Below are 15,375 nucleotides of genomic sequence, written 5' to 3' on the forward strand. Positions count from 1 at the left end.
TAAGACTTGTTTGACAGCACCATTGTCAGGGTTCATCTAACCCTTGTAAATTAAAGATTGTATGTGTTTGTTTATACATTATCTTTTCTATTAATACATTGACTGCCAATCGTGTAGATCTACACCAACTGGTGTTTTTTTGTTGTTTTTTTGCGAAATGAACAAAAAGTGCACTTTCGGACATTTTTGATCCACTTCCATTTCCGGTTTTACCACCAGAAACAGAATTATACGGGTTCCGTTTTTTTCGATCATATCCGCTTCCTGTCTGGGATCCTGTCTAAAACTCGGTTTTCTCGGTTGTTGTTTTTCACCTCGCTGATCACTGTTTAGCGTTCACCGCAGTAGCTTCAAGACGGCGGGTCGCAAAAGAGAAGCGGTCTTCACTGCTCGTCTCACACCGATCCACTGTGTGTTTAGAACCAAATGAACGCGCATTTTGAACGGATTTAGCGAGGTCTATGGCGACATGAAAAAAAAAAAAAAAAAACAATAAAACGTTGGCACTGGTGAGTACATTATGAGATTAACCTCTGGCATGGAATGTGTTAATATGTTGGATTCATGTGTATTTTCATATTTTTAACCATTTAAATCCTTAATACTTAGTAAACTTGACCTTTGGCCCTGTACTTGGTCTGGTCTCCCCCCCCCCCCCCCCCAGCTACACCAAAAGCCTCTCCACCAAAAATACCCCCATGATCTACAAGCTCACAAGAGATTTTAGATCGGCTATTTTCGGCTAACGTTCCCCTCAAAGGATAAAAAAGAAAAGTTCTTATTATCACACAAAGATGCGATGGGCTCCCTGCAATAACTCTGAGGACGGACACCCCTAGGGGTCTCGGACCTCCTGTTGAAGACCCATGCTTTATAGTGCTCCATGCAGCAAGATCTGGGCCTAGCGCCACCGCTGCAGTGTAATGACAGATTGTATGGCGGGGCCACACCCTGCACCCCCCCCCCCCCCCCCAACCCCCCAACACACTCAACAGAGACAACAAAAGCACAGCTGGACTGGATGTGCGGTACCTATAGCCTTGCATTTTAGCTAGGCCTTCCCAGGCTTGAAAAAACAGCCCCCCAAAGCCCCAGTCAAACACTATTAAAGCAAAGACATCCGCCCTTCCATGGATATACCCTTCTCCTCCCTCTTGTTGTGTTTATTTTCACGGTGCAGTGGGAAGCGGAGACATGAGACACATGTATAGATGTGTAATTTCCGCAAACATGTCTTGTTGCTCTTACAAATTTTCCTGGGGAGTGTGCTGTAGATGAGAACACCTGCTCCATACAGACACAGCTGATGTAACAAGGGCAGTAATTACAATTCGTCTTGTTTGTATTTGTTTTTCGTTTTCCTTTCTTTTTTCCTTTCCTTTTCTTTCCTTCCCTCTTCCTTCTCTCTCACAATGTAAGAAACCTTTGTGTCGTGCCAGTAGTACAGAACATCCAAACCGGTCAGTGCATGATGTGACTCTATGTAACAATTACCAGCAGGTCTATGAGGCTACGGTCGATGAAAGCTATATGAAGCGAGCCTGTCAAAGAACCAGAAAAAGACGGTCGCATATTGGGAACGTCTTTCATCAGTTGGTCATCTGTCTAATCAGCGTCCCCGGAACCTAAATGGACACGATTATTAAAGCCAGCACAGACAGACAGACAGACAGACTCCGAGAGACAGGAGGAGAGAATGTGGTCTTTTTGATTACCCCCCCCACCCCCCGTACTTAAGTGGATGATCACTGTATAGACGAGACAGTGGATCCGTGTCCCCACTCGGCGCTGGAAAATGTTCCACAGATGGCAACCATTCGCAGCCGCCTTTAAAGGGAGTTTACTTTAAATAGAAAGATAGTTGTGTCTGTGTCTTAGTCCTGTGAGGCTGGACATTAATAGGTTCCATGAAGAGCGTACTAGTTTCCTGCTCGTACATGTGTCACAAGTTATGATTGCGGCAATCAAGACGGAACCGGATTCCTCCAGAACACAAGTTCTCCGTAAGGGAGCAAAAAAAGCCTTCGTTTTGGTGACGTTACGTTGTGTGCTTTTTTTTTTCCATGTGCAAACTCACCCTACTACCACACACCCTCACAACGTGTCACACTGTGAGCTTGTAGATCGGCTATTTCTGGTGCAAGGCACGATGCACAACCAAAGTATAAATCAGGCTTTAGTTTGGCAAGATTGCACCTCAACATTAATGGTCAAAAGCTGCTCAAATTCCACTTGAGCAGTTTTTTGGGTAATGTGGATACATTCAAGTATCTGACAATGTATAAAGTCACCATACCAACTTTGATGAGGCAGTACTATTGTGGTGTTCTAAAAACATTTTTTTTTCTTTTTTTCATTTCCTGAAAAAGTTTATATTTTGGACATGGCTGGTTTCTGCTCGGCAGCAGAGATATATGGTTTGGTCAAACAATTGTGCCATGTCACTATGGCTTGCCCCCGACAGCATGCACCCCATTACTGCACATTCACATGTAAAGGAAAAATAAGGACTGTGGTTTTGGGTGAATTCTACCCTCTGTATCTGACTAGATCCACTGTGTTCTTTTTAATCAAGAAGAAGGGGAGGAAAAAGGTCTGGGACAAAAATGAGCATTTTGGAAAGAAACTGCTTTCAGACTGAAATATTTTAGGTGGCCATTACATTCTGCTGTTTTGTGTGGTTAAAGGCTAATTCGCAAAGTGTGCGTCTAGCCATTGAACCGGAAAATTATAGGGCTTTGGCTACTTCTAATGATTACGTGGTTTTTGGGGCACTCGGTGTACACAGCAATTTGTGGGTGGCAATGGGCAAAGATTTGCATTTTTTTTTTTTTGTATTAGGGTTTTTGTGGCTTAAATAAACTGGCAGGGAGCCAACGGTGGAATGAATGGTTACTTTATTATGTGACACATTGACACATAATAACACAGCACACAGTACCGGGACACCATTCATCAGCGCTCTCAGGTGGGGGACGCGACGAGAGGCCCGGGTGACATTATTGCATCGATGGTGAAATGAGAGAGTAGGGTGGAGGTGGAGGAGGAGAGAAAAGGCTTCTGTTTCGGTTGGTGCATCTGTAAATGGACAAGTGAGCGGTGCATGTTGGAGTGCTCTCCATCCAGGGAGAAGAGCGCAACGGGTCAAGTAGTACGTCAGTGTTTTCACTGTATGCCCGCTCTTAGAGCGGGCATACAGTGAAAACACTGACGTACTACTTGACCCGTTCAGCCTGCAAAACAAGGAGCGGTGGGAGGGAGAGAGAGAGGAGAGCCATGATGGGATCAGTGTCCTTCACTGTTTGGTCTGCTGGTTGACAGACTTCAAAAGCGCCCTGGCTGCGCTATACGCTCTCAAGAACAGTTCCCACCAAAAAATTCGCTCCACAAAGAACCCGGTGATCCTCTCTCGGTGAACTCTCTCTCTACTCTCTCGTGCTGTTTATAAATATTGCCACTGTTTAACAAATTGCTCTTCCTCACAGAGAAAATTCCTCTCACCGCCACTTCCTTTTACCTCTCGCTCACTACAGCTTTCTAAGAAGCACCCCCCCCCCCCCCACACACACACACACACACACACACACACACACATACACCAAGCGCATTAGCCTGACAGGGCCGATGTGGACAGCTCCAAATAATGAAGAGATTCATGGGGGGAGATTATCTTCGCGCTCAGCTGAGAAAACGTTCCAAAATTTCTTCCAAAAAAAAGTTGAGCTCATCAGGCCGGTTCCAGAAACTTTGTGGCTGAAGCCGTAACCTTAAAGCCCCATGCGAGGCTGTCGCCTAGCACCAGCTCTCCCAAGATGCATCTGGTCAACAAGGCGGCCTTTTGTGGTAGGAGGCCTCCAACAATCAACAGAAGGGGGGGAGGGGGGAGGGGTTGGGGGTTCAAGATCAAAGGGTCATGTCCAGGGAAGATCTAATTATAACTGACATTTCCCATCTTAAAGGGAAGCCCTTCACCGGGGTCAGTGTGGCGGGAGACGTTGAATGAGGCTTGTTGCCCCGCGTTACAGGTTTTGGTGGGGAAAGCGCGCCGGCTACTACTAAGTGACTGTTTGTGCAGCATCTCGAGAACGAGGGTGGGGGGAGGTGGGGGGGGGGGTTTGTGGCTGAGCGGAGGGTTAGGAGAGGATCAATCGCTCAGGTCAGCCAAGGAAGACCCCCGGATTCAAACAGGAAATGCTGTCTCAACACCAGGCAATAACAAGTCAACACAGTTTACATTGTGCTGACCTACATACTTGCGCTCTGGGAGAGAGAGGTAGTGGCAGCTAGCGTAGCGTAGCCTAGCGCCGCTCAGCAGCATGAAGGGTTTACGTCACACCAGCTGAACTCTTATAGGAAGGGTGTACAGTAGAGCAGCCTCTGGGCCGCGGCCCACTGGTGGGCCGTGAGGACATTACAAGTGGCAAAACACTTATTTAATCCATTAAGACCGGGAAAGCATCTGTTATTTTAGATTTTAATCACTTTAACCATTATCTTATACTTTGGCTATTCAAAAATAGCAGATATACAAGCTGCAATTTCTTTTGAAAAATCGTGAACATTTGTGCAAATCTTTGAATATATACATTTGTAACTTAAATCTTTGCTTCTGGGGATTCTACAAATGTCTTCTAAATCCTAACAGTTTATTTTTTTTAAACTTGTTGTTGTTGTTGCTATAATATCAGTGGTTCTCAAACTTTTTCATGTCAAGGAGCCCCTAAATTATATGTATTTTTCTGCCGACATATTTTTGGGGCTTTTCTGCTTTTATTGATAGTATACAGTAGAGTGAGACAGGAAACAGGGAGAGAGAGAAGGGGAGTGACACACAGCAAAGGCCGTCAGGCTCGGGAATCGAACTTGCAACTCGCTGTCAGGCTGCATTAGAGCCTACAATGTGGTATGCGCCTTAACCGCTAGGCTAGGCCAACAGCGGCCCGGAGCTAATTTATGTACTACACGTAATTCGAAGGGCCATTGGGCCATTGGTAGGGGAGAGATGTAGCATGCAGATCCATTCGTCCCCAAACCAAATAAATGTGTTAGGCCATTTTTTAGATTTTCACGAGTTGTCCTGACCTGAATGAATGATGTCCTAAACCTCACCCAGACAAACGTGTTGTTCAGTTAATGAATGCTCATGGGTCTGCTGGAGCTACAGTAGTAGCATGTGAAGTTGAAGAGGTAACATCTGAAGCAGGTACAGTACTTACTCCAGGAACTCGGTGATGTACTTGCGGCTACACTTGGACCACGACCAAGGACTGGTGTCGTAGTTGAGGGTGGGCGCCATGACGTGGTACTGGTGCTTGATGCCCGCCTCCCGGCACTTGGGGTTGTCGTCATGGGGCATGTTGAACCTAAAAGGGAGGGGGGGGGGGGGGCATCAGGGGGGGGATAGCGGGAAGAGAGAACACACACAAAGCGATTATCGACTGCTTAATGGATCAGCCGTACTGAGGAGGATAAATGTCAGAGGGTTTATAATCTTCACCCCACACCACCCCTGTGGGCTGCGCTGCACACACACTTGCACAGGAACCCCCCCCCCCCGCCACACACACACACACACACACACACACACACACACACACACACACACACACACACACACACACACACAATGTGTGGCCACACACACACTTGTCTGTGAATGTCAGCACAGCGAACACACACACACACTGCATGAGGGGTGCAACAAATGATCAATAAAATCCAATATGAAGAATAATCTATTTGATTAAAATAATAGAATTAATTATGATTATCTATTTATTTATTATTTTTTTTCTTGTCAATATACTGTACGCAACAACGTGTTTTTGTACGACTCTGTTATAAGACAGAGATTAAGTGGATAATCAGACAAATGGATTTAGTTGATTTTAATATATATCAAAATATCAGAAGGAGAAAAAAAATCACACCCAGTGTGAAGTGGGCGGTGTGTGGTCATCACAACATGACTCACTTTAAAAAAAGGATAAATTACTTTTTTTAAAGTCCATACTGCTATTCATAGGGCTGCACATGTGTCATGTGTTTCGCTAGCCAATCACAGTCCTGAATTTGCAAAGTCAGCCAATCACATTACAGTTAGTGGTGATGACACTAGCTGTAATGTGATTGGCTGATATGAAAAAAGTATCGATTTGCATTAACAATGGAAGGGTTAGGGGGTACACAAATGTTTTGGTCGGTGTCCAAAACTCACTTATAGGGGGCGGCTACACCGCCCCAAAAATCACACCCAGTATGAAGTGGGCGGTGTGGTCATCACAGTGGTCATCACTTTTTTTTTGAAGCTCACTTAAAAAAATGTTTTTTAAAGTGCATAGTCCTATTTATAGGTTGTTAATTTTATCATGTGTCTTGCTAGCCAATCACAGTGCTGGATAGAGTCAGCCAATAGAGTCAGCCAATCACAGTGCAGCTAGTGGTCATCACAGTGATGGAAGCTCACTTAAAGAAAAGTATAGATTTGCGTAGGGGTTAGCAGTGTACAATGGGTGGCCAATCACAGTGCAGGGTTAGGGGGGTACAATGGGTGGCCAATCACAGTGCAGCAAATGTCAATGTCCAAACCTCACATATAGGGGCGGCTACACCGCTCAAAAAGACACACTTCTCAATTAGTCGATTAATGGAAAAGGTTATGGATAAAATAATCACAATAGTTGCTGCTCCTACATTGTATCTCTGTTCTTCTACATCCGTACAGTCACACACCTGCTTCCAAAGGCTCTGATAGCCTCTCTTTCAAATACATGTTTCGCTGTGAGAAACCTCACACACACACACACACACGATTCTCAACCCTTTTTCATTTCAAGGACCCCCCAGTTTGACATGCATCAGTGGTTCTCAACCCCTTTCAGGCCGTGACCCCCCAAAAAAATAATCATATTTGAACTGGGGACCCCCCCACCCCGACAAGCACTTGGAATTGTAGGAGTTGAGGCGTTATTATATAATTTGACACGGTTTCACAGATAAATATTGTGAGAATAGCCGATCTACTCGATTTGATACGATCAAATCCTCAGCGTTCATATAACTCTGAAGGGTGTACAAATGGAACCAAATGGACCCGTTGTGAGTGTCCATTCGTACACTCACAAGAGCTTGCAGACACCATAAGGGTCCATTTGGACCCCAGGCGGTACCATAGACCGTTGTTTCAATACAAACTTTGGCTATTCAAAATAAAAAGACCAGGAGACCTGGTTCTGCCAGACCCAGAATAAGTACTTTATAAGATCACTACGTCACGGCTAAGCCGGACTTCACATGACGTGTCAGCCTGTGTCTATGCCCATGTATGGACGAAAGGGGGACAGACTTTTATGGCTGGGGCCTAAGGACAAAGGGGGTATGCCCATGTATGGAGAAAACAGGTACAAAACATGCCCATGTATGGACGGAAGGGGGACAGACTTTTATGGCTGGGGCCTAAGGACAAAGGGGGCATGCCCATGTATGGAGAAAACAGGTACAAAGCCTCATGTAGGCCGACCCCTTGGGTCTGGCAAAAATAGCAGATATACAAGCTCATAGCGCGGCACCGAGTGCCGCTCTATGAGCTTTTAGATCTGCTATTTCTTTTTAAATCGTGGATTATTTTTTTCTTGACTTTGCCAAGTCCACTTGTCTGGAAGGAAGGACTCCATGTTGCTTTCTATGTGTGTGTGTGTATGTGGCCAGCATACATGTGCCCTCCAGCCCGCCATAAGGCCCACATGCTAGTGAGAACCACCTCTGGCTCACCTCTGACAGGTCAAGGGTCACGTCTCACATTCTCAAAGGGCTTAATGTTGAGACAGAGGGAGGGGGGGGCTGTACACCACTTATGTCAACGCACATGTCCGTCACTGTGTCGAGTGGAAAACTTGTATGTCCAAAAAACGTTCAAATTCATGGAATGAACGCAGATAGATAGATAAATACATAAATAAATAATGTTCCAATGGAACCGTCTATTTCTCAAATTCTACAATACTTCAGTCAAATAACTCAAGAATAGATTGAACCAATATGGCGTTCAGGCTCTGCTACATTTTTCTCCCTGCTCAGCACAATTAGACAACCATCATCAACCATTAAGAGCATGGAGATAGATATACAATAACAACCCCCCCCCATGGGGAACAGAACCAATAGCAGAGCCCACTGGTGGTGCTGGGGTGGCGGTGGCAGCACACAGCCGCATAACAACAAACCAGGAACACAATACAGCGGAAGGAACGCAGATTTAGGTGAGCTTAAATAACCCGCTCAATTGGTCAGCTGATTACCACGTCAGTGTATGACGTATGGGTCTTGCATAATACTGTATACACCCACATAGTAACGAGTGTGTGTGTATATTCTGCCTGAACTAACTCACACGCTACGTATCATTTGTGAAGGCTTATGGCCCTCACAAGTATAGCAATACAAGCACACACACACACACACACACACACACACACACACACACACACACACACACACACACACACACACACACACACACACACACACACACACACAGAGCTGCATGGTGTTTATGGTGCCTCCAGCAGGATGTGGGCTGCGGTTGAAGGGTCGAACCGGGCCATCACACAAACAAGGTCCAGTGTGGATGGCAAGGGGCCCACACTGCCCAGCGCCCTGAAACTGTTCACCCATGGCCTAAAGGAGCTGGACTCTGCTTCAGGCCCAGTAATGAGCTCCTCTCACACACACACACACACACACACACACACACACACACACACACACACACACACACACACACACACGCGCGCGCATAACTACTGTAGCTGCCGGCTAAAACTGAGAACAGCATCAGCATCACATCCAATAACATTCAGAATTAAGTTTTGTTTAAACTTCAGGGCATAATCCAGATACATACAGTCACTCACGCATCCACTACATTCACTTCTGAAGGGTTTTTTAATTCTGTATCGTCCTATGTCTTATGATAAATTTGGACTTTGCACAGACTGCATCGTAATCAAGCTTGACTTCTATTTTTCTACAGTATGTTGTTTACCTCACCAGCTTGCAATCCCGGAGAGTGCTTTTTGAGTTGTGATGACGTTTTAAATCAAGAGCTCTTTATGGGTCTCTATTTGACGTTTTCAGGAGATGGGCTAATGCTGATCAATAGCAGGGTGGAGAGAGCAGCGTGAATCACAATCATTGTTTTCGTTTGCATCATCTCTAAAATGTTATGCTGTTTGACAGCTTTGCACTCGAAAACACTCCTGCCCAACTTGCCTTCTCAACAAAACAAACTGTCAGCGGGGGCGGAGACACGTTTCATTGTCGAAAATACCCATAAATAACCACCAGAAGTGATAGAGATGTTTCACCACAACAATGAGATCTCCATTGTGTGCCACTGTGCAGATGGGCTGCACATGAACACAAAAATGTCAGCCAGCGGTGGATTCTGATGAGAGATATATCAGAAACATCCCGGCTCTCTCACCACTGGGAATCAACTGGGAGCAACGCCTCAATCACTAACACGTCACCCCTGAGACTGAACTGGGAGCACGCCTCAATCACTAACACGTCACCCCTGAGACTGAACTGGGAGCACGCCTCAATCACTAACACGTCACCCCTGAGACCGAACTGGGAGCACGCCTCAATACACTGAAGATTAATAAAGTTGACACTTCTTTACATCGTCTGAGGATTAGCTATCTCAGCTCCCCCGTCAGATTTATCGCCTTTTGACGGAGGCAGCCCGTAGTGACCTCATCCGTCCCCCGCCAGCCTGCTTTCAGAGTCATGTGGAGTCAAGACACAGAGTTGCAAATAATTGATTTGTACGTTGGAGTCGGCTCCAGTCCTAAAGAAAGACATTTGTCATCTGTTTACAATCCAGAGTGAGCCTAATGACAGAATCAAAATGTCAGGAGGAATTTATTTGGGATCTGAGACATTTTGAAGAGTTGGCAGCAAACACACGATGGAACTTCATTAGGCCTTGAAGCTATCGGGTGACTCCACCCTGCTTGAAACAAGAAATTGCAGTCATATTATACCAGCTTTTCACACCCAAAACAGCTCAAACTCCCCTGGAATTGATAGTTAAGTTGCGACAACTTGCGAGCAGTCACCAGGGCAGGCACGCGTGTCTAGTAGGGTTATGATGCCATAGCGTGGGAGGACGACCGCCGTTCAGAGTATGGGACGTTTCCCCATTGGCGTAAAGGACAGCCAATGATGAAAAAGTCGAAAAGGCCTTGCATAGGTGTCTCATAGGTGTTGGCTAGTTTTTCTGTCTGTTCGTAGACCAGCCCGCTCTTCGAGCAAGCTGGTAAAAATACCTACAGTACGTCGGCTATTAGTAACCACACGTCTTCACAGTCATCTGAGAAATGCCTCTCGTCCATTAGTCTGAAATCTTTTCTGTTAATCTGCAGCGTTCTCAAGTGGCTCCCGCGCTACCTGACACTGGCTTGCCCAGAGTGCTAAACACTCTCGAGAGCTTTGCGCTCGTGAACGCGGCAATTAACTGCATGAGCTGAGAGGCAGGGCCAATGGTGGACCCCCCCCCCCAGCTGGTGGACCCCCCAGCAGCTCGGAAAGCTGGCGTAAACATCCACTTGAGAGGCAGGATGGAGGGAAGAAGATGAGGAAGGAGAGAAGAGATTGAGAGAGAGAGAGAGAGAGAGAGAGAGGGGGGGGGAGATGGACCCTAGAAAGGAGGTGGAGAAAGGAGATAAGGAAGGGATAAAAATGAGAGAAGGAGTGTGGGAAAAGAAAGATTGAAGGAGGGAGGGTGTATTTCCCTCTTTAGACACACAGGTCCATCTGTGCACCGTATACTGTGATCTTGTCTGTCTGTCTGTCTGTCTGTCTGTCTGTCTGTCTGTCTGTCTGTCTGTCTCTCACTCTCACTCTGTCTGTCTCTGTCAATTGCTGTCTATCTCTATGTCTTTCTCTCGAGGGAGAGAGAGAGAGAGAGAGGAGAGAGCTCTTCTCTCTCTCTCCCTCTCCCTTCCTCCCCCTCTCTCTCCCCTCTTTCTCTCTCCCTCTTTGTCGTCTCTCCCTCTCTCTCTCCCTCTCTCTCCCTCTCTCTCTCTCTCTCATCCCTCTCTCTCCCCGCTGTGGAGGAATGTGTGTGTGGAACGGTGGAGGCAGCAGAATAGCTCTCATTCTTATCCAGTGGCTCACACACTGGGCGACACTGGAGCCCATTCTACCAGCCAGCCAGCACCACTGGGCAGAGCCAACCGGAAAGTTAAAACTGTCACTGGCTTTCACATTCACACACTTCTCTGAGTCAACTAACAGAAGAAGAGGGAGGATGACCCATAACTCCCATCTGACTGTAATATATGCGCGCTTTAACCACTTAAACCAGTGCTTTTCAACCTGTTTCATAATCAAGGACCATTATGTATTCGGCATTTGAGCCACGGACCACCGTTTGATGAGATTTAGCCTCTCAGACACAAAACGTAGAAAATGTTGTTATCGTTGGATAAAATGTTGTCCATGCTGTATTGATGTTGGTACCAATAGGAGAGATAACAGGCAAACGTTGATCAAAATAGCAATTCTTCTACATTCTCTTAATTGTGTAAGACTTCTTGTAAATGAAGTAATGCAGATGTTTAACGATAATTTAACTCTTAAGAGTTAAAAATATACAAGGTTCCACTTGGTTACCAACTCTCCATCATTTAGCTGGGGACCACCTGGAACCCCCTCAAGGACCACCGGTGGTCCCCGGACCACTGGTTGAGAACCACTGACTTAAACCCATATGGTGGAGCGGAGTCCCTCAGTGACTCATGATGCCCATAATGTCACCCTGGTGGTCATTCATATACAGAGCCTTAATGTTTTGTTTAGTTTTTTCGTTCACACATAGGTGACATATTTGGCTGTTGTGGAAACACTCTGTGGCCGAGCAGCATGTTATGATAACACGGGTATTACACGCTGATTACTCAGTATCATATGTCATGGGTCTGTCTTCACACGCTTTGGGGGTTGTGGTATCGGAATTTTGGAAGTAATAGTGGGGGGGGGGGGGGTGGAAACCTATGCAGTCAGTCAGTCGGCTCCTGAATACTAAACAGAACTCTCAACATTGCCTGTCTCCGTGTGTACTGTACTGTACTGTAAATGGTAAATGGTGCATTTATATAGCGCTTTTATCCAAAGCGCTTTACATTGATCGTGCCATTCACCCATTCACACACACATTCATACACCGATGGCGGAGGAAACCATGCAAGGCACCAACCTGCTCATCGGGAGCAATTAGGGGTTCAGCGTCTTGCTCAAGGACACTTCGACACTAACTCTGGGGGAGCCCCCAGAGTTGATAGCTAATCCTCGAACTGAGAACCTTGCGGTTTCCAGTTCACTCTACCCGGCCCCTGAGCCACTGCCGCCCACTATACTGTACTGTACTGTACTGTACTGTACTGTCAACTGAACTGTTCCCCAGTTCCCTAAGTCCCTCAAAGTCCGTAAGCTGCTCTGAACAACCCTAACCATCCTCTAAAACATAGAAGAGCTGTACCTCTGACTTCTACACGGTACCTCATGACTACTACATGGGTTAGGGTTCTAAAAGTGGGGTCCGAGGACCCCAAGGGGTCCTTGCGGAGATTCCAGGGTGTCCCACTCCCCAGCCAAATGATTGATAGTTAGGAACCAATTGGACTCTTGAGGGTCTGTAACTCAGACAGTGTACAGATGGAACCAAGCATTTGCTGCTAGCCTTAGCCTTAAGAATTGTCTCTTTTGGGGGTCCCTGCATGGCATATATTTTCAAATGGGGGTCTGCGGGCTAATATGTATCAATTTGGGGGTCCTTGACATGAAAAAAGCTTGAGAACCACTGTTCTACCTGGCCCTTCGTCTCCCCGCGACAAAAACCCAGACGCACCTGGAGGGTGTACAGTACAGTAAAGGCATTAAGGCCGGCGTGTTATTAAAAACTCCCATTTCTCAATTTATTATGTTTTGCACCTGTGTCTGCTGCACCCTAGGAGCAGGCTTGATAAGAGAGCTTTTGTTGGGTTTGGGGAGGGGGGGGGGGGGCGGTGTGTTAAAGTAGGAACGGAGGGGATGTTAATGTAGGAATAGAGCGGGTGGTGGGTTAGCATAGGTGGCAGTGGCCGGTAGAGCGGCCGGATGGGAACCGCAAGGTTCCCAGGTCAATCCCGGGCTCCCCCAGAGTTAGTGTCGAAGTGTCCTTGAGCAAGACGCTGAACCCCTAATTGCTCCCGATGAGCAGGTTGGTGCCTTGCATGGTTTCCTCCGCCATCGGTGTGTGAATGTGTGTGTGAATGGGTGAATGTAATGCACAATCTATGTAAAGCGCTTTGGATAAAAGCAATATATAAAGGCACCATTTATATATAAATGGTGCATAGGAATAGGTGCATGTGTAGTAGGGCACAGTAGCGCTGTGTTTCCCCAAACAATTATCCCAATTATGTACAATTATGATGGTTAGGTATTATCATTATCATTCTAAACCTACAGTGTGTTCCGGCTGTTCTACATACAGCCAACCAGTTGAAGAAATTGCAGATAGAGGCTTTATGGAAGATGCTTCTGAACATCAATTTACAATTTAAGCTAAATACATTTAATGTATTCCAGTTTGACCCATTCTAATACTCTTCACCAGGGGTCTTCACCAGGGGTCTTCAACAAGGGGTCCGGGACCCCTAGGGGGGGTCCTCAGAGTTACTACAGGTGGGCCAGCCACTAAATCTTTGTGTGATAGAAACTTAAAAAATATATTAAAATGTATTAGCCACTTGCACCCTAGCATCCCTATTCTGGGGGTACCATTTGCTGAAAATAGCAGATCTACACGCTCACAATGCATCGCAGCACGACGCGCTGTGAGCTTGTAGATCGGCTATTTTCGGCAAAGAAGTGCAGAGGGGAAAAAAGAGCACACTAAGTACAGAGCAAGATCCACAGACAGAACTACACCTGAACCCGCCAGCAATACGCTCATTATAGTGCACCGAATGGACTGCGTCTGATTCCCAAGCTTTTCTTAATTTGTTTGTTTACCTACAAACGAGCCGTGACAGCAACACCAGCTCTCTGAACTGCACCCTGCAGCGGATTCCATCGGCTGCCAACTCGTCAGTAGTTTTCTCCCAAAAAAAAACATTCAAAAGATTCTGCTCTTTGATACTTTTTGCTCTACAATTCTGCTAAGAAGACCTACGCCTTGGACTGCTCGGTGGAGATCAAAACTATCAGGGTAATCATGCACACCTGGGCCTTATATAGCCGTGTGTGCCAGTAGGATTGGTGTGTCTTAAAAAGATATCCACGTTTTAAGCAAGGTGAGGTCATTCCCCATACATATGAAATATGTTGGGTGGAGAGATAGTCTCGATACCATAGAGAACAAGTTATGTCTGAAAAGACACATTAACGTGAATCCAACACAGATGGATGAAGCAAGTCTATGAAGCTATCTATGAAACCTATGAAAAAGTCTGATCTGCAACACAATTTTATACAATATGCAGTCGGGGGGGTCGCTGCTTCATCTCTCTCTCAGCTATGTTTAAGACCCCTGCTCTTGACTGAAATCAGTCGTGGCGACTGAGAGCTTTAATCCACGGTTCCAGTACTTACACATGGCCCAGCTCATGGGCAATGGTGAAGGAGGCGCTGAGTCCATTTTCCTCGCTGATGGAGCAACTCCGATACGGGTCGCACATGGTCCCCAGCTCGGCTAGCCCTGTGAGAAGATACACACACACACACACACACGTGCACACACAGTTGGTTAAAAAATAAACCCTGTCGACTAAAAGTGCTAAATGTTATTAAACCATCAACATTTCTATTCCGTAAGAGAGATTAGTGCCGCCACCACCTCCCTCTATCCACTCTCCCTCCTCCTCCGTTCTGCTAGGCTGTTCTTTTTCACTATAATATTATTAGCTGACAACGTGCCATAAACTCATTACTGTTCGGTTTATGAGCTGCAGTGTTTAACAGGGTGGAAAGAAAGTTAATTCAAAAAGAACTGGAAGGTGGAGAGACTTTCGTGAACAATGAAAAGAAAAGAGAGAGAGAAAAAAAAAAGCTTTACTATACCTAATGTGTCACATTTGTCTTTGGCCCGGCAGATGTCTTCCCTGCGAAACAAGAGTGACAACACTGTCAACACAACGATCCGCAGGTGTGTTTGTGTCCCCCATAATGTACGTACTTCCTCTCCACTCCACTTCCACTATGTACCACTTGAATCCCAGGATGTGCCTATTCTGGGGGGAACATTCGCCAAAAAAGGCAGATCTACAAGCGCAAAACGCATCAGCTATTTTTGGTGAAGAGATTCGGTGTAGACTGAAAAAAAGA

At 46.1% G+C, this 15,375-nt stretch overlaps 1 protein-coding gene across 1 annotated transcript in view; it reads right to left on the reverse strand.

The window, feature by feature from the left end:
- LOC311047672 (A disintegrin and metalloproteinase with thrombospondin motifs 20) overlaps positions 1-15,375 on the reverse strand; it is a 159,128-nt gene that overhangs the window by 105,967 nt on the left and 37,786 nt on the right. The window contains exons 7-9 of the mRNA XM_084060470.1: positions 15,112-15,152; positions 14,644-14,749; positions 5,217-5,363 (exon numbers count right to left, since the gene is read on the reverse strand). Coding sequence (XP_083916596.1) covers positions 5,217-5,363; positions 14,644-14,749; positions 15,112-15,152 — 294 coding nt within the window. The remainder of the gene's footprint in view (positions 1-5,216; positions 5,364-14,643; positions 14,750-15,111; positions 15,153-15,375) is intronic.

This window comes from Gymnoscopelus microlampas (assembly GCF_963454915.1).
Source record: "Gymnoscopelus microlampas genome assembly, chromosome: 6".
NCBI lineage: Eukaryota > Metazoa > Chordata > Actinopteri > Myctophiformes > Myctophidae > Gymnoscopelus > Gymnoscopelus microlampas.